This window comes from Nesoenas mayeri, assembly GCF_963082525.1.
Source record: "Nesoenas mayeri genome assembly, chromosome: 5".
Taxonomy (NCBI): Eukaryota; Metazoa; Chordata; class Aves; order Columbiformes; family Columbidae; genus Nesoenas; species Nesoenas mayeri.
This window is the reverse complement of record NC_137548.1, coordinates 13,821,673-13,840,816: the sequence shown is the minus strand read 5'-3', so window position 1 is coordinate 13,840,816 and position 19,144 is coordinate 13,821,673. Positions and strand designations below refer to the sequence as shown.

At 38.2% G+C, this 19,144-nt stretch overlaps 1 protein-coding gene across 2 annotated transcripts; it reads left to right on the top strand.

Moving 5' to 3' along the window:
• Window positions 1–201: 201 nt before the first annotated feature.
• On the top strand, window positions 202–17,852 carry CCNK (cyclin K). Of its 2 annotated transcripts, none has more exons than XM_080345560.1 (11): window positions 202–317; window positions 2,142–2,408; window positions 3,438–3,519; window positions 4,113–4,244; window positions 5,076–5,181; window positions 5,326–5,383; window positions 7,179–7,348; window positions 8,932–9,215; window positions 13,194–13,227; window positions 14,345–14,419; window positions 16,537–17,852. In XM_080345560.1, exons 2-11 carry the CDS (start codon window positions 2,212–2,214, stop codon window positions 17,151–17,153), a joined length of 1,755 nt encoding a protein of 584 aa, XP_080201686.1. In that variant the 5' UTR covers window positions 202–317; window positions 2,142–2,211; the 3' UTR covers window positions 17,154–17,852. The 2 variants fall into 2 exon arrangements, with proteins under 2 accessions (XP_080201686.1, XP_080201685.1); XM_080345559.1 differs by having other exon boundaries at window positions 205–392.
• Window positions 17,853–19,144: the final 1,292 nt, after the last annotated feature.

Sequence of the window (19,144 nt, the reverse complement as noted above, 5' to 3'; positions counted from 1 at the left end):
GCTTCCTACTGGCTCCCACAACTTGCAATCTTCTCTCTCCCTCTTTCTGATTGGCGTGCTTCAAAGCTACGGGAGCACGTCGCCCGCCTGCTGCTCGAGTTTTAGCAGCTGCTTAAGGAAACAGGATTGGCCGTGGGGTGGAGGTTCTTGCTTCTCATTGGCCGTCGGGCAGCAGGAGCCCCGTCTCCTGTAACGCCGACGTGATGACGCAGCGAGCGGCCTGGCCTGGTTCCCAAGATGGCGGCGCGCAGGGCGCGGAGGCTGTGCTGTCCGTAGAGACTTCGCGCTCCAGTGGGGTTTCCTCTCCCGCGCGGCCGGTGAGTGCGCCGGGGCCGCGCGGAGTCTCGGGGCGCCTAGGGCTGGGGCCGCCCGCCTTCGTGGGCCTCCCACTGGTAAGCGCCAGGGCCCGGGGAAAAGGAGAAGGGAGCGGGGAGGCCGGGGTGGGGAGCGAGCGCCTCCCCGGGCACCGGCAGCTTCGTCTGCGGCGGGCGGGCCGCGGCGGGAAGGAGCTGAGCAGCTCCCGCCGGTTCGGGGGCTGGAGGTGACGGAGCTGGGCTCTCGGCCGGCCGGCCCGTGTAAGGTCGAGGGTAAAAAAGCCGGGACCGAGCTCCTGAAATCTTCTGTGTGTTAATGGGGCGCGTGGAAAGGCGGAAGGGAAACTTTCATTATTCTTTTTGCTCGTCACTCTTTGGATCAAGATGCTTGAGGGAGTTGTTTCGGAGCTTTTCGGGTTGATGGATTTTGTTCCCGGTTTGGTATTTGGAAATGTGTTTTCTGCTTATATAAGCAGGTCTCGTCGCTTGGGCGATGGGGTTTTTAAACTCTTTTAGAGCGTTAGGAAGCGGGATTGCTTTTAAAGAAAAAGAACAGCTCTAAAACCTGCGCTTTTTTGGTAAACACGGTGGGATTGTGTGCTCTTGGGACAGAGCTAATCGTTTGGCTTTGGAGATTCTTTTAAGTAGACGTTTACTTATTTGTGACACAGTTTGGATTGGTTCATCACTGGTACCATTAGTTATGAAGGTTCTTCCAAAACCGATGTGAAACAGAGACCGTTTCATTTATTCTGAAAAAGAGAAACTTTTTGAAGTTGAGTGTGATGCTGATTGCAGGCATTTATTTTTTTTTTTTTTAATACTTCATGTGATCTTTCTTCCTTTTTCAGAAGGGAAACATCTGGAAAATTAACAGCTTAATTTTAAGAGTTTCATGTTTGGGTCTTCCTCTGACTGTTTTGCTTAGAACAAATATATTGCATCATGTATTAATCACAATTTGTTATGCAAACCTTTGCAGATGATGGTAGTAATTTCTGTATAGTATCTGTAGTTTATTGAATTACAGTAAGAGTAGTTTTGTACCTGGAAGATATGAAGACAGCAGGAGAAACTTCTTTCTCCCTTTAAATTGAGGCATGACTGAACATCAGTCACAACTCAAACACCAGAAACGTATCTACAGAGCTTTGTGGTATGAATATGCATGTGCAAAGTGCTTGTCAACAGAGGAGAGTGGCACACTCTTCGAGTGTAATCCACTGCCTTGATTTGGGGACGATTTTAGATGGCACATTATCCTAGAGATTCACGTCTTAATCTTGTTATGTGAAAAACCACAACTTCTGTTACCCTTTTTTCTTCAAGTAATAGTAATACAGAGCACTTGGCAAAGCCTTTTGCCAGGTGGTTGCTGCTGTCTTACCACTTGGGTATTTGGGAGACCAGCTGGGTATTTAAATTGTCATTCAGACTGAATTGACCAATATGTTTCCCAGTTATGAATAGTGACTTGGTTTCTCCCCTCTCCACAACTTTTCAAATCTTGCTGCCACCATCACCGCATTGTTTTTCCTTATTTTGTGGATGAAGTAGGTTAAAGTTGTTCTACTAAGAAGCAGCAGATATTGTTGATAATGCATCCTTGAAGTTTCTTTTTTGAACAGCTCATAGCAAAGATAACCAATGTCTGTTTCTTTGAATTAAATTTGCACTGTATGGGGAGGATAAGGGCAGGGTGAAATATTGCTTGCATTTGAGCATGGAAAAAGTTAAATACTATTCCTCTTTCCTCATCTTTGAGCACAGCGGGGAGGGGGAAAGTCCACTCTATTTGTAAATAAATCACTTTTTTGTTTCTTAAAGGTTCTGAAGCAACTATCTGAAGATTTCCTTTTTGAAAACTTAACAAGCAAGAACAATTCTGTTTTAATAAATGAAGGAGAATAAAGAAAATTCCAGCCCTTCTGTAAACTTGGCAAACCTGGACCATACAAAGCCATGTTGGTACTGGGATAAGAAAGACTTGGCACATACACCATCCCAGCTAGAAGGGCTTGATCCAGCTACTGAGGCACGATACCGCAGGGAGGGGGCCAGATTCATATTCGATGTGGGAACACGTTTAGGGCTGTATCCTTTCAACCCATATTGATATGAAATGGCTTTATGAATGGGGATGTACAAGAAATGTTATGTGCTTAGCTGTTCAAATGTTTCTTAATAATTGATCAAAAATGTTTTGAAATTCACTTGCCTTTTGCTGTAACACGTTCCTACACTGTTTTCATCTGTTCATTGGATAAATAAATTTTCAACTGAACTGCTTTGGCAACAGAGAAGTAAGGGGATGCAAATGTGCCAATTAAGAATAACTTTTGGCAGTTATGAAACTTGGTCTCTTATTACATGGATCTGCATAACTTCTCAAATTGTGAATTTTGCGTTAATTTTTCTATATGCTTTGCCTCTGAGACTTCTAACCTCTACCTCCCCAGTCTTGTTTTTGGTGTATTTTTTGCTTGTTTAGATTGGGACCTACAACTTTGTATAAACTAGTAAGTTGTCCCCACTGTCCAGCTCTCTCACAGACTGCCACTTAAACTTTGTATAAACTAGTAAGTTGTCCCCACTGTCCAGCTCTCTCACAGACTGCCACTTAAACTTTTTGCTTCCTGTATTTGTATGCTTTTTTAAGCTCCTCAGTTTTTTTGTTTACTAAAACCTGGTGAAAATGAAAGTTTACTCTTCTTCTTAATCCTTAAGGAGAAAAGAGCATGTTCAGATTTTATTTGCATTTGTAGTTGTGAATAGTTAGTGAGTTTGCTCTGCACCAACACTTTAAGGTGAAGTGATAATTGTTCTCTTCCTTCCTGCACCTGCTGCTGGTTTTGACTTTCTCTGAAGCAGGTCTGGTTTAACATGAGGTTGACCTTGCGTGAATCCTCCTGTAAACATGATCGGGACTGTGCACATTTCCAATAAATGCTTTAGGTATCAACTGCATCTGGGCTGAATCGTAGTATTTGCAGTGTTTTCTAACTGAATGAGCAGACAATTACTTGAGGTACTTGTTACAGCGGAATGTTTCTTTTCTTCTGTGCGTGTTTGGCTTTAAATTTGTTTTATTCTCTGTTTGAAAGTCCTTAATCTGCCCCGCAGACATTATGATACTCTAGCAACTGGAATAATTTATTTCCATCGGTTTTATATGTTTCATTCCTTCAAACAATTCCCAAGATATGTAAGTATTTCCAATACTGATGATTTAATAGAGTGATTGTACTAGCCATGGTCTATTTGAAATGATTATGTTACTTGGGTACTACTGCTGGCCACCACTCTGACTAAAAATAAGCGTTTTATCTTTTAATCATTGCATCTTAAAATACACTGTTCTTGCTTGTTTACAAATTTCTGGTTTTTTTAGAAATATATTTATGTTGCCGTTGTAGTTACGTCTTGCTGACACTATTCTTTAGAAAGACTAACAACTGTAGTTCTGGCACTCCTGAACTGGCTAAAAGAAAAAAAGTGTAATACCATCTCAAAACTGTTTGACAAACAGTGCTGAACCAGGACAAATTCAGCTTTGGGTTTCTGACCTTTAAATAAAGTTGCATAAAACAGACTGTCCTCCAGGTTATGTATTTTTCCTTTGAGAAAGTAAAAGTTTAAATTAACACTGTAGTAAAATTAGAAATTAATATGCTTATTAAGTCTTTCCTGGGAAACTTCTGCAGAACTGTTAATGGAAAGTGACAGCGCTTTTACAACACGATGCTGTATTGCGTATCTATATGCAGACAACTGTTTGAAAGCACTTTCTTTTTTTAGGTGACAGGAGCCTGTTGTCTCTTCCTAGCAGGAAAAGTTGAAGAAACACCTAAGAAATGTAAAGATATAATTAAAACAGCTCGTAGTTTGCTAAATGATGTACAGTTTGGACAGTTTGGAGATGACCCAAAGGTAAAAATACTCACGTTGACATTGATTTCATCCTATTGTACTCCAGCAACGCGACATACATTCATTAAAGTACTGGCTGATTTTCAGTTGTTCGAAATTAAATTATATGGTGAGCATGCTTTTTTGGCTAATGTGATCAGTAACTACAAAAATAATTCCTACTAATACAAGTAGCCTTGGGACCCTACTGGATAATTCTTTGTATAAAAAGTTTACATTTTATTTCATGTAAATTCTGATGTCATTTTGCAAATTCAAGTAAATTTAAGTGATTCCAGATTTTAGTGATTCCAGCTAGAAATGTCATCAAGACATAAATCGTATTTGACAGTCTTGATGTCATTTTAGGAAGCAATTAAAAACAAAACTAAAGAAAGAGAACTACATCTCATAAGGGTTGAAGTTTCCTGTTTAGAGTATTTGGCTTTGCAAAACTATGCTTTTCTCAAAATTTGCTTGTTGTAGATAGCCGAAAGAACTGAAACTCGGGAAAGAAATGATGTAGTGAGAGCTTACCTTTTTGTTGTGATTTTGCGTATTTGGCACTTTTATGCTCTGTCTGGTTCAGTTCTTTCCTCCATGGAGGAAAAGGAATTTTAAGCACCACATCTCCTCTCCTGCCCCAAATAAATGTGAACAAAAAGTATCTGGGTTTAAAATAATGTTTCAAGCTGTAGAAATTTCTGTTCTCCTTGGAGACAAAACCTTGTCAAGCAAAAGCAGGCAAACACATTTGCCTGGAGATGCTCTGTAGTCATGCTCTATACTAGCATAAAATATTTGTGAGTAAAAGAAGGAATAATATTGTGATTGCCTTGTTACTTTCTCCAGGAAGAAGTGATGGTCCTTGAAAGAATCTTACTACAAACAATAAAGTTTGATTTGCAAGTGGAACATCCGTACCAATTTCTTCTCAAGTATGCCAAACAACTCAAAGGTAAAATATTACAGGGTGAGGCAGTAATGCCTGTTATTAATTTTCAGAACTTAGTTTACACTAGCAGTGCAAGAGTATTCTATTCCAAACTATTTGTCCTTCCTAATAACTTTATTCCTTACAACTTTTCTGGTTGTTTTTCAGGAGACAAAAATAAAATTCAAAAACTGGTTCAAATGGCATGGACATTTGTCAATGACAGGTAAGATACTTCTGGGAAACCTTTTGAAAATGAAATAGTTACTGTTGTTTTATTCTGGGATTAGATATTTCTTTGGCAAATGCTTTTTATGTTTTCTATATGCTATATGTTTACTTGATCGTGTTCATCACTTTTTCTTTCCATCGTTCCCATGATAGTTCCATTGAACAGGGAATCTAGGATGAGTGTAGAAATAGACCATTAAGACCTTTGTAGTTTTGTGGTAATGATTTATTGCTGCAGTTAAAAAAAAAAAAGTTACTGTTTGAGCAGGCCAAATCAAATTATAGACCTCTAGGACAGAAGCTGGCGTCTTGCCCAGTCTGAGATGTGACACATTCTGCAAAAAGAAATTACTTCCCAGTTCCTTTATGTTGGTCAAGTTTGTTTTTAAAGTGATACTCTGGTAATTGTAAACTAGCCATTACATTCAGTGAGGAATACAGTTTTAATGCTAGATTTACAATTTCTCGAATAATGGATTTGCAATACAAGGATCACATCAATTAGCAGGAGTGTGTGTAGAAGCACTTTTCATGTGTAGTGTGGTATTGAAAAGAAACAAAAAACCCTCAATGCACTTTAGTCTTGTGGAGGAGGATTCTGCAGAGATGGGGAAGCTAATTTCCCAAGGACGATTAAATGTAATTTTTCATTTCCATACCAAACTCTTAAGAAAATGTTGTAAGTGGCCTGACTATTTAGAAATGCAAAGTACATTGCTTTCAGTCATACCTATAGAACACCATTATAAAAGAGGTGCACTTGTATTCATATGCCTAGTGTGAAGTAGCCCAATGTGGGTCCAAATTCTGTAGATATCACCTAAACTCTCCAAATTAATTTGAGCAAAAGGTCACTCGCCATATTTGAATGTCAAGAGATGTTTACTTCAGCTGCTGTCAGCCTTGCATGTGGTGATCTTACAGGCTTGACTATCACTGTTAAGTTCATCAGGGAAAATTTTTGTTATATAACCATCAAACTATGGGCACTACTGTACTTGGAATTGGATGGTGTTCAATAATTCAAGAAGTGTAATAATTAAAGAAAATGTACTTCAGGAAGACAATAGTATTAAGTTGGAGTGATTGTTGCAAATAATACTTATCTCTGTTCTTGAGAAGCTGCCATATTAAAGTGTACTTGTTTTCTGGGATCCTGGTAAAATAATTCTGTTCTTTGCACTACAGGCCTTTAGAGTAGGGCCTTCTGTTCTTACACAGCTGCAACACACCCCCAAGTGAATTTCATGAAAGTAATAATAAGAAATCAGTGTTCTAAGAGATAGTTCTTGTGTATTTTTACTGTTTACTGTCCACTGAGTGTGGACATCATTCCCTAACCAGTGCAGTGCAGTGACAGCACACTGGTGCAGCAATGAACGTGAATGCTGTATTTAGTTAACGCTACAGGTGAGACTAGAGTAGAATATAGCTGCCCATACTTGGAATGTAATGCTGTCTTTTCCCTTCTCTTTCACACCCATATAGTGTTAGGTTTTCTATTTTTAAACTCCAAACTTGATGTGCCTCTGTGGTGTACTGCTTCTGTAGGCATAGGCCCTCTGTATTATCTGTATAAAATGACCTTGTTTCATTATAGCACTAGTGCAGAAACAGTTTAGTTTTGTGAATTCTTTTGTTTAACAAAGCTCTTAATTAAAGTTGTCTAAGATGTTGAAGTGTGGTGGGATTCTATACCGTTACTTATAAATGCCATACATTAAAGTTTTGTACTTTGACAATCAGAATTATCTTCAGGGTTTTGTTTTGTTTTGTTTTTTACACTCCAGTCTCTGCACTACCCTGTCACTGCAGTGGGAACCTGAGATCATAGCTGTTGCAGTTATGTACTTAGCAGGCCGTTTGTGTAAGTTTGAAATACAGGAATGGACATCAAAACCAATGTACAGGCGATGGTGGGAGCAATTTGTACAAGATGTTCCCGTTGATGTGCTGGAAGGTATGAAAAACATTTGCCACAAACAGAAGAGTATTTCCTTTAACTGTGTCATCTAGGTCATTGGTGAATGCAAATTGCTTTCTATCTGGGTTTTAGTCAAAACAACTGTGTATATAACTCAGGACATACATGTTATTCATTAACCAGGTTTTCAGTTAAACTTACAAGACTGGCTTAGTCTGGCAGCATCTTTAGTTATCATAATTAGTCTTCTAGTCAGTATTTGCTTTACTGTTTGTTTAGTTTATAACACAGCTAATTAACTGCTAACTTGTCATGGTGTATGTTTTCTCTTTTAAAAAGTTTTTTAATGATTCCCTTCTCCCCGTTTTAAATAAGCAGCTACGCAAACACTGGAACTAGTGGAGCCTGGTTTCCAGTGGTTTTCTCATTGATGGTTGACCTCTTTAACCAAATTATACTAGGGCAGCAGTCACATTTTGTAGTGTATCACAACTGAGGAGTAGATAATAGGGGATGAATTATGGATCTTTTTCATCGATAGAGATATCTTAACACTATTCGCTTTTTGTGTGTATATTGTTTATACTGAGCTGCTGCTTGCCCTTTTGAGAGAACCTCAGGAAGTTCATAAAATAAAGCAGGGCCTCTCTTGAACCTTGTTAAGTAAATTGTGGTTATGTGGCCACTAATTTGTCTTTATAATAAAAGTTTTTACTAACTTACCTGGTACAGATGTTAGGATAAGCAAACTTCTAGTTCCATAAATTGCTTTAGAAACCTTCCTTAAAAACTGATGCTTGTCACAGTTTGGAGTCTGGGTCTCAGGAAGTTTTAAACAAAACAGTATGTGTTGCAGTTCAGGTGATTTAGCCTTTGTTGCTCTTTGAACCTCCAAGTTCAAGCAGTTCTGATGATTTCTGAAATGGTTACTTGTTCTGTTTGTATCCTGGCTTTTTTTCAGAGTTGGTTCAGATCGATCTCTTTTGAATCCCTGCCAAAGAGGGTTATAGCATGGGAGTCTCTTTAGTTTTTGCTGCTGTGTCAGTGAATGTTCACTGAAAGAACTCATGTAGCTTTTCTACGGAGGTTTTCTTTTATGCGAGTGCTGCTCTTGAGCCTGATTATCAAGTTGTCCTACATGTTTTCTGACAGACTTTTAGCTCCTAACATGTTGGAAGAAGAACGTAGTACTAGTCCTTTGCTTAGTTTCCTGAAACTTTTTTGACTGGCCTAACCTGATGTATATGTTTTAATATGTAATCTTCTTTTACTCATTTTCTTACTATATTACTATCCTGTTGTTCCACTGTTACCTGGTTCTCCAAGCACACAGTAATGACATATGGTATATTAACACCAAGACACTTTGTTGTTCTTCTGCAAGGTATGACTATAGATCTATGTATTGTTTAGCATAGGCAGAAGAAACTCAGAAATGCCAGTATAAATTGAAAATATCTGGTTTTAAAAAAATCAAATCTGTGGTCATAATAACAATGAGTGATGTTTACAATATGTTTTTCCAAAGTTGATGTCCAGTAAAAAGATTATTGTGTGTTAAAGGTATACTGGTACATTATGGGTATATAATCTTTTGGATTTTTTTTTTTTTTTTTAAGACATCTGTCACCAGATCCTGGATCTATACTCACAGGGAAAACAACAAATGCCTCATCACACTCCTCACCAGCTGCAGCAGCCACCATCTCTTCAATCTACACCCCAGGCCCCCACGGTACAGCAATCGCAGCAATCACAGGGCTCAGAGCAATCGCAGACGCAGCAGCAAAAAGAGTCGCAACAGTCAGCACAGCAACAGCAGCAACAGCAGCAAACACAAGCGCAGCAATCTAAAAAGCCATCTCCCCAGTCAAGTCCTCCTAGGCAGATTAAAAGACCAGCAGTAAGTTGAACTTTGAACGTTAACTTGCGTTTTCCTCTCAGGTTGATCTGACATCCGTTTGATTTAAAGGCTGCGGTGTGCAGCAGACTTCTGTTTGCTTTAAGAAGGAGATTGGTGATTAACTTTGTATGGTAGATTTCTGTTGGTTATTTGGCAAGTGTGTTAGTGTAGAGCAGGTTTTACCCTTTTGGCACAGCACATTCTCGTTCCACTCGAGGCAAAACCTGTGGAGAAACTTTTAAGTCAGTGTGAGTCTGACTCTCTGTGGTTCTGTGCTATGAAATCTTGTTGGTTTTGCTATCAAGCGGGCTTGATTTAGGCAAGATCTCTTGTGCCATACCTGAATGTAGAGATGCGCACAATGCTGATGAAGACATTGTTTGACTTTTTGGCCTTTGATTACAAATTTAAGAGAATGGTGGCTTCCAAAAACTATGTCAAAATTCTTAGAAAAGTTCTCTTTCAAAATAATCTAATAACAATAGAAGCCTATAAATTCATCATACATTAAAGTCTCACTTTGTCTGTTTTATCACCTCATAATTGAAAATGAGAAAGTACATGAGCAGTTGGATATCACAAGTACTCTGAGTGCTTTTCCACACTCATCAAGTACAAATGAAGCTTCCAGACCTTAATCTACACTTTCTGTATTTGTGGCTTTTTTTGTTTTGTTTTGACTTAGCAAGAAAGAAAGAAAGAAAGTGTTAAAGTGTAACCCAAATCTGCTTGTGTGTACTTAGTAAGAAGAGTGTTTTCAGAAGAAAAAGCTTTGGAACAGGTTCATTTAGGAAGTAAAGTTTGTATAGCTTTTATAGATTTTGTTCTAACTTGAATTAAAATGCATGGCCAAACTAGAGAATAGACATCAAGGGAAAGGAGAAAAAAAAATAAAAAAAAAAGGAAAACAGGAAGAAGCAACAAATGATGAAATGAAATGAAATGGAAGTGTGCAGCATCTTCATGATAGCAGCCTCCCAAAAAAGAGAGAAAAATGCAACTCTCTAAAGCCTCGGTCTTTCGGTTACAAGATACAGCTTACTACTAGAGGGAAAAAAAATCTATGCTGAAATAGATAGTTCTTGCACTGAACTTTAGAGATGTTCAGGATAGAAAGCTGATAAAAATTAGCTTGAAAATTGGTAGATCTCTTTATAGGCAGTATGCATTTCTTTTCATCATTTTTCTGCCATCAGTACAACACTCAGCTTGGGTTGTCAGGTCTTTAGTGCAGGGAACTCTTTTCTTGTGTAGGACACTTTGGCACATCAGAAGCTCTAAATAACAATTTCGATTTTTCTATGTGTATCAATCTGATTGTAAGCTCTTATGAACTGTTCATTCATGTGAAGGCTCTACCTCTATAGTGCTAGTGATTTCACGCCATCCCATGTGTGATTGAAGTACCTCGTGGTAAAAAAGTGATGCCTTTTGCATAGATAGTATCTGTCATTGTTTAAGATTGCCTCCAGTCAAGCCCTTAGATCAGCCTGCATTTTCTTAAGAGTTTGAGGTCCACCACCTAATAATTAAGGAAGTAAATGGTACAGATAAAAAGCTAAGTCCTGGTACACTGTAGGCATCCAGAACAAATATAACGTGAAGGGTGGCTCACAGGAGGAGTTTTGTAGACTAGCATGAAAAGCAAATGTGATATCTGAAATAATTCTTCCTCCAGAAAGCAGTCTAGGAGAATAAGATGTGTGGTGTTTGAAAGATCGCTTCTGAAATATTCTTCAGTCAGATGTACCATAAACCTTATTTAAAATGTTTGCCTTCTTCTATAAATAGGGTTTTGCATCATGCCTCCTTCGGTTTGTACAGAACATAAATACACTTTGTTCCTGGAGGCCAGATTTTCCATTTACATGAACTCTTACAACTCCATTACCTTGGGCTGAGCCAGGATACTTTCAAGCAGCTGAGGCATCAGCCTATGACTTGCAGACCCGTACCAGATGTCAAAAGCATCTGCACATCCTCTGCATCTCTGGTGGTAAAGAGCACTTGAAAGTTCAGTTGACTTCACTAAAACTATGCTGGTGAATCATTAGATGTAAATAGTATATTTAGTTTGATTAAACTAAAAGTTGTGAGTGGGATTGATTTTAATACATATAGAAACGGCACTAAAAGAACAGTTCCATTGTGGTATGACCTTATTATGAAAGTATTAAATAGTGATCAGCGTGCTAATAAATTGGTAATGTTGACCCTGGAATGTCATGACTGGAGTAATACAAACTACAAGGCAGTAGAAAGACCAAAAAAAAGCTCATCTGTATTTTTATTTTATCAGTTGCCATTAATAGAGAAGTTATTTAGATTCTTACAAGCTTTGATTTTGTTTCTTCTTGATTTTTTTTTTTTTTTGTTGCTGTTGCTTCTTGATTTTAATATTTTTTTTAACATAAATACAGTTTAAACTAATGTTTATTTTTCTTTCACGTGAGCTATTTGGCACCATTTGCTTGTTCTGTCCTAACAGTATACTTCCATGATATCTTCTGAACATCACTCTGTGTTAACAAATGTACAGTAACCGAATTGATTGCCTCTTGAAGTGATCAACTGACTTCGTAGAATGAGTGTTTTTTGGAGATGTTGCAGGTAGTGCTTCTGTTATAAATTGCAGGGAGATTGGATGTTTGCATTCAGTTTTACAGACAAGGAATTTAGTGCTAGAAAATCAAGAAAAGGTTGCCCAAGCAAAACAGAGGCAGCAGACGAATCCGAGAGAGTCACCAAGGAAATTATGTATGTTTGGAATGGGAAGATAAAGATTATCCTTAAAAAGTAGGGAAGCAGCTAGAAAGTGGCTCAAGGTGAATTGAAATGTCTGTTGAAGAATGAGGTAGCCTCAAGCAGACCGTTAGTACTTTTCTACACAGCAGAAATCTTGAGAATATCCATCAAAATTTAAGAAAAATTCATTGTTCAAATTGAAGTGAAATGCAAGTCCATTCTTGCTGCAGAAAGTAAAGCAATGGGAACTGAGCATCAATTGATGAAGGTAAAGCCACTAGAGGTAAATAGTCCCTTTGAAAAAACACCTTTCATTGAAATGACAGAGAAACCATGTACCGGATCCCTCTGACTTTTATTATTAATTCTAAATGCATTTGTAACTAAACTTGTTGTACTTAAAATTTCAGTTGAGTTTCCTTTTTTTCTCAAAGACCATCAAGTAGCCATCTCAGACTAAGTAAAATGGAAAGATTTTTCTTAATCCCTTGTCTGTGATTCTTTAACAAAACACACAAGCAGCAACAACAACAAACTTGTGATTGGAAGGATGATGTGAGGCTTTATGGGTTTTGCTCAGTATGCATGAATTTTCTGGTGTAACGTTTGGCTTCTATACAGTGCTCTCCATCTGAAGGCTTCTGAAATGTTTTACACCAAGCAACACTTCCACTGCTTTCTTTTCCCTGTGAATAAAACCTGAAGGCCTGAAGTGATTTTGGCAAAGGTTGAATGACAGATGAAAGCAGAATCAGGAACAGAGGCCAAGTCTCTTGCTTTCAGCTTAGTGAGCAGTATAGCAGGCCATGATGTATATGCAGTGGATGGTAAATAAACAAGATGTCATACTCAACAGTGACAACAGCGGGAAATGCTGTATCCAAAATAGCTACTATTATATTTTTTCAGTCTTTTCATTCTGAAAGTTAAGTTGGGCTTTCCCAATGTGATTTGACATTGTTCAGTGTTTGGTTTGCATCTGTCTAAAGAGATGGGATATTATTAGCCTCCTAATGAAAGTATAGGAACAAATAAAGGGTTTGTCCTGCCTACTTTTAGGGGAGGGAGGAAGAAACTGGTTCTGAGTTGGAAACAGGTTCTGGTTTAGTCAGATCTGTACAAAAGCTCTTCAGCAGGCTCTGTTTCCTATTTTGCACTCTTGTTACCATTTTAAAATGCTTTATGTTTTGCAGTGGTCTTATTTCCATCCTTTTTCTTATTTTTTTGTAACAGGCTGTATCTCCAAAAGAAGAAACAAAGACAGCAGGTGAATGTTAATGCTCTATTCATATTGCTTTCATTTTACTGTTTTAACCAGACTAAGTCATTTGCTACCGTGTCCTTAGTTTGTTTGCTTACAGGCTTGGCAGTTCTAAACTATTCTGATCCTAATAGTGCATATTTAAATATATACTGTAACTATTTTTAAAATGTTCCTAACTGCAAAACTTGAAAAAACAGAGTGTAACTGGTGGATCAAGAGTCCCTTAATACAGTCTATTCAGTAGAAGTCAAACTTAAAGTAGAAGCTAAACTATTCAGCTCTCAGCTTAAAAACTCCATCATTTGGTGTAGTTCTTCAGCAAGCTGTGGGACCTTGAAGTGACTGAAGGTACCATGACTTTAAATAGCTTAATTAATAAGAAGTCTGTTGGTAATCAGTGGGATTTGCAATTGGTTGTTGGCATGGCTGCCAGTAAAAGGCATTTTGTATCTCCATATATAGTCTAGCTTAAGAAATACTTTGCTGCAGTGGTCACATCTAGTTATTTTGTTCGTTTGTTGGTGTTTTGTGGTTTTGTGGTTTTTGTTTTGTGTTGTTTTTCATTCTGCTAATTTGGAACCATGTATTTGAGGATAGCTGGGATGTGATTCTGTAACCTTTTCCTAAGTAAGTTTGGCACTTCTCCCTCTCTGGCTCTGCAGATAGATTCCAGAGAGCTGTTTATTCTCCCTCCTCTCTCTTGTGCAATTGCAGTTTTGTTTGGTTTCTAGACACGTTCCCCTCTCAGAGCATAGTTCAGCTTCTCTTGAGGTTTGTTTTAACTATTTGTAAGTTACAGTTTTGTGCTAGAAGATGTATGTGTCCTCATCTGCGCATTCATAGTGTTATTGGAACAATTCGTCTCTAGTTACAAAATACATAGCTTGAATTTGTAGGCATGTGTTCTTTTGGAAGATGTGAGTTATACTTGAAGCCACTTTATTTATAGAAAGGTCTTGATTTTAATTTTCATTATTAAACATACACAGTGTATAGGATTTCCACTGTACTTTTGCATAGTGTAATATATGATATGATAATCATTAGTGTGAGACTAGTGATGGACTTCAGAAAATATTGCAGAACAATAGCCAATTAGGCATTTCCAACTGTTTTTTAGAACCACCACCACCATCTAAAATTCCTAAAATTGAAACTTCACATCCACCAATACCTCCTGCACATCCGCCTCCAGGTAAGCTTTTATGTTCTAAACCACATTTAGTCCTGCAGTTATTGTCTTGCTTTTAATTCAGAGGGTGGTAGCAGTATCGGGGGAGGGGTTGTTGCCATGATTAATCAGCTTGGCAAGTAAAAGCATTAGGTAGATAAGCTGCAAGAGGAATTTCATCTTAGTAGCACAGGCTTTTCCAGACTGAAGCAAAAAAACTTATTATGGAAACATCAGTATGCTAGCTGGACAAAGGCCAGATGAAGCTGTGACTGTTAAAGGCCTTGAAGATTAAATCTAATGGTCACTAGCAGGCAAAAAGGTACTTATGTTCTCAAAAGAATGGCAGGTGCCATATTATATTACTAGAGTATCTTCCAAATGACCTATGGAAGTCTTCCATGTAGAAATTCTGCAGGTATGTAACTTCTGAACAAGAAAGGAGATACTTTCTTTGCTGTGTCCCAAAAGAGGACTTTCATCTGCCAGAGAACTTTAACACTGTGCACATGCCTTATGTTTGCAAAATAAACTGTACTGTTGTAAAAATGTGCTTCCAGCGCCTTGATGCGTTAGCTGTCCTTCCAGTGACCCATAAATATGACATAAATATTTTATAGAGCAAGGTCCATAAAGTAACTGTAAGATCACAGCTTCGAACAGGGAATTACAAGAGAGAAAAACAGTGCTCTGAAATATAGTGCAACTGTTTTTTCCCATTGGTTAAAATCTAATTAAGAATGAAGGGGTTCTTCTAAATATCATGTTCATTATTCCTTCAGTTGTTAAATCTGGAATACACATCTTGCATCCAGAATGATTCTGAAAATGAGCAAATAGGGAAGTTACTGTCTGCTATAATTCATGAACTAGAAGTCATTGAAATCACAGGTACCACAGCCAGCATACCCACCTTGCATGATCTAATTATGTAGATGACAATTTTGCTGTTAATGTTATGACTGCTTAGACAAGTTAAATCCTATTTAGGCAGATAACAAATTTGTTTCCTTTATTACCTAAAATTTTCCTCTTAGAATTTGCTTATACAAGCAAATCATTATATAAGCACTGGAACATTTTAAGAACCATCTTTAGAGGCCAACTCTTGTCCTTTGGGGCTCTGAGGAAAAATCAAATGAAAACTAAGAATTTTTATTGACCAAGTGAACAGAAGTACTAGAAGGTGGATTTACTTCAAATTCTGTTTAGCATTGGCAGTTTACTTATTGGATATGACTGCTCTGTATTGGCTTCTGAATAACTTTTCTTACTGAACAGTGTTGTAGATGCCTTTATATATACAAGCAAGATGGATGTCAAGATGCCCTAAACTCTTTATTGTTGGGCATTTTAATACTCACTCTTGCTGAGATGTTGCCGTTAGGTCAGTCTTCTTGTTATGGTATTTTTTTATAATGTCTGAAAAAAAAATTAAGATTCTTATTTAAAGAAATGGGCCAAGTATAATTCTGTACAATTCTGACCATTTTATGAGCTTCCCCAGACTGTCAGGTACTGAGTTCCCTGAAACTAATCAGTGGAACAAAGCTGGTCAGATTTCATGACCCATGCAATCTATTGCACTTACCCTCCAGTTTTCTTTTTTCTTTTATTTGGTAAACAGGTTTAGAACTGAGTGTTAAAGACCTGAGACTTTGGCCTGTATTCTCAAATAGTATTTCCCAACATGAAAGGCAAATGCAGTGCAGAGGGTAATCCCAGGCCACCTGGAGTATAAGAGGTAGCAAAGAGGCCTGGACTAGAGAAGGTTGAAGCACTGATCAAAAGATTTTTTTGGCATCTCGGGTCCCATGATTTTTAAATCTGCGAGTTGTGATTCTGTCCATTCAGTCTGCTAAGTTCTGCTGATTGTAGAACAATATTAAAATTATAAGAAAATAGTAACAAAAATGGAAGATGTATTTAACTTTTAGAATGGGAAAAGTTGAACTTGGAGCTTTGTTATGCAGCTTAGTTGTATTCTAGTGATATAAGACCTGACTAGATATCATATGGCATTCGGAGACCTAGGGAATTGAGTCCTCCTTTGATATGCTAACTGGAAGAAAAGTATGAAGTATTCAGACGCTGTTATTGCCACTGTCCTTTAAAACAATACGTGAAATTTTGTTTTCCAGAGCGCAAGCCTCCTTTGACAACTGCAGTTTCCATGGGAGAGGCAGAGCAATCTACTACTGTGGACTCAGTAGATATGCCAAAGGTCCAGATTCCTCCCCCTGCTCATCCTGCCCCCGTACATCAACCTCCACCTCTGCCGCATCGTCCCCCGCCCCCACCCCCCACCAGTTATATTACAGGGATGTCTACTACAAATTCTTATATGTCAGGGGAGGGTTATCAAAGTCTTCAGTCAATGATGAAAACAGAAACTTATGGAGCTTTACCACCAGCCTACGGACCACCAGCTCATCTACCATATCATCCTCATGTCTATCCTCCCAACCCTCCACCACCAGTTCCACCTCCACCCCCTACTTCATTCCCCCCACCCAATATTCCACCTCCTACTCCAGGATATCCTCCTCCACCTACATACAACCCTAATTTTCCACCTCCGAGACTGCCTCCAACACATGCAGTGCCACCTCATCCACCTCCAGGGCTGGGAATGCCACCAGCTAGTTACCCCCCACCTGCTGTTCCCCCAGGTGGACAACCACCTGTGCCACCTCCAATTCCACCACCTGGTATGCCACCTGTAGCAGGACTTGGACGTGCTACGTGGATGAGATAGCATGAGGTAATTTGCACGATATCCCTTTATGTTGACTAGGCAGGAGTAGCTGGCCAAGACCTACTTTGTAAAGATGAAGAGGAGGGTAATTTGTATAATTTAGATGAAGAAATGAGGCGGTGAAATGAAAATATAGCTGATCTGTTTGCAGTTTTGTTTATGGTGAGTTATATAGGCTTCTAGATTTTAATCAGCTTTGCAGTATCTATTCTAACTTTATACATTTGACTTAAGTTTAATTCGTCTTGAGTTATTCCAGCACTCGATTACTTTGTACTGGCAAAACCAGCCATATTGGCTCAATTATATCAGTAAGAAGAAAATTTCCTTCTAGAAATCGGTGCCTATTTTTGAGTATCAAAATAGCCAGATACCATGAAATTTCATCTATGGCAAGAAACTTCGTTTTTAGTAATAATTAAAAAAATGAGATGTTAAACATAAAAGCTACTTTATTTAAGAGAGATTCTGATGCTAGCTGACTGGAATCATTTTGAGGTGTTTGCCTTGCTGATATTTTTGGTTTGGAATGTACTGGTATCTTAAAGTATTGTATGTTTACACCTATTTGCAAATTCCTGTACATAATATATATATTTTCTAAGTGTGAAAGTCTGAATGTAACAACCTACTGTGATGTACATCCTGGTTATAAATGAGACTACTTTGTTCACATCTACTCAAATAAAATTGCTTCTGAATTTAGTGGATTTCCAGGTTTTTCATATTAGTTCAGAATGCATAACTATGGTACTTACTGCAAGAGGTTTCAGCAGTGGTCTCCCAAATCTTATTCATCAGTTTATTTAAAAAGAATGTATTTTATTCAACTAGAAGTATACACTATCACAATCTCTTACTTCATTTTTACTAAAATATTTCAAATGAATGTTTTACACACATTATCAAAAAAATCTGTACTATTACTTTCCCTCCCCAAAAAAGCCAGAGTGGTTCAATAATAGGTAAAAACGCGTGCTAAGGTCTAAAGAATTTTGCTATATACACAACAGCAGGTGCTAACTTTTCCAGTTCTTTGTAAATCATATACAGAAAATATAGCAGGGCTGTAAGATCACAGGTTTAACAGAAATCAAACTTTAAACTGATTTCTAAAGCAGCACAAATAGACTTTCCCCACATTATGAAAAATATACAATTTTATCACTTTACAGTCATGCACTTCGAAAAAGATCAGTAGTACTCTTCCCCCCCAGTTTCTAAAAAGATAAAAGGTCACTTTAACACTGATTTCTTTTAGTATCTAATATTTGGATAAAAATGTGCCATTCTCAAACAAGGTTTGTGCTCAGCAGTCTCATCAAGGTGCAAAGAGCCAACTGAAGCTGGTTACACCACAGCATTTCAGGAACTATTATGGAAATGCCATCCACTTCAGTCGCTCCAACAAAAGTGAAGGATGTGATTTTACTTCCCTTAAGCAAGCAAAGTCCATTTGTAAACAGTGGATGCTTTTTTTGCCAGAGGATTGCAGAAGCCAGGGCTTCACTCTTAAAGAAATTACTTGGATTGTTGCCCCAAAGATATCAACTTAATGGCCGCTGTTTCAGGGGATGTTCCCTTCCAAATCAATGTACAAAGCTCTTTGGGTGGTTTCCACTGAAGACTTAGTGCGGAGGTAAGTGAATTTAAATATGTGTATAAAACATCTTTTTAGACAACTGAGAATTCAGCACACAGTTCATCCCGTAAAGTCTTTGAGTGTCATTTTACCCCAGGAAGACACTTAAAAGCTCAAGTGGAGCTAAGGATGAAGAGTAGCAAGCCTAAAAACCCCCAAACAAGAGCACCCCGATGTACAGCACTCTCATGTTCTGTGAAATCAGTGATGCACATCTTAGATTGAAGATTTATGATGCCAATTGGAATCTTAAAGAAAGGGGATAGACCCTACAAGTATCAAGACTGTTCAGCTCAGCTACTGGCTACTCTGCAAACTGGCTCTTTAGGATTTGCAGCCCTGATGGGCC

Bases quoted from the DNA above. Each gene is read 5' to 3' on its own strand.
- CCNK (XM_080345560.1), top strand. From the start codon at position 2,212: ATGAAGGAGAATAAAGAAAATTCCAGCCCTTCTGTAAACTTGGCAAAC. The intron at 7,349-8,931 runs GTATGAAAAACA...TTTTTTTTTAAG, and splicing joins TCCCGTTGATGTGCTGGAAG to ACATCTGTCACCAGATCCTG. The intron at 9,216-13,193 runs GTAAGTTGAACT...TTTTTGTAACAG, and splicing joins GGCAGATTAAAAGACCAGCA to GCTGTATCTCCAAAAGAAGA.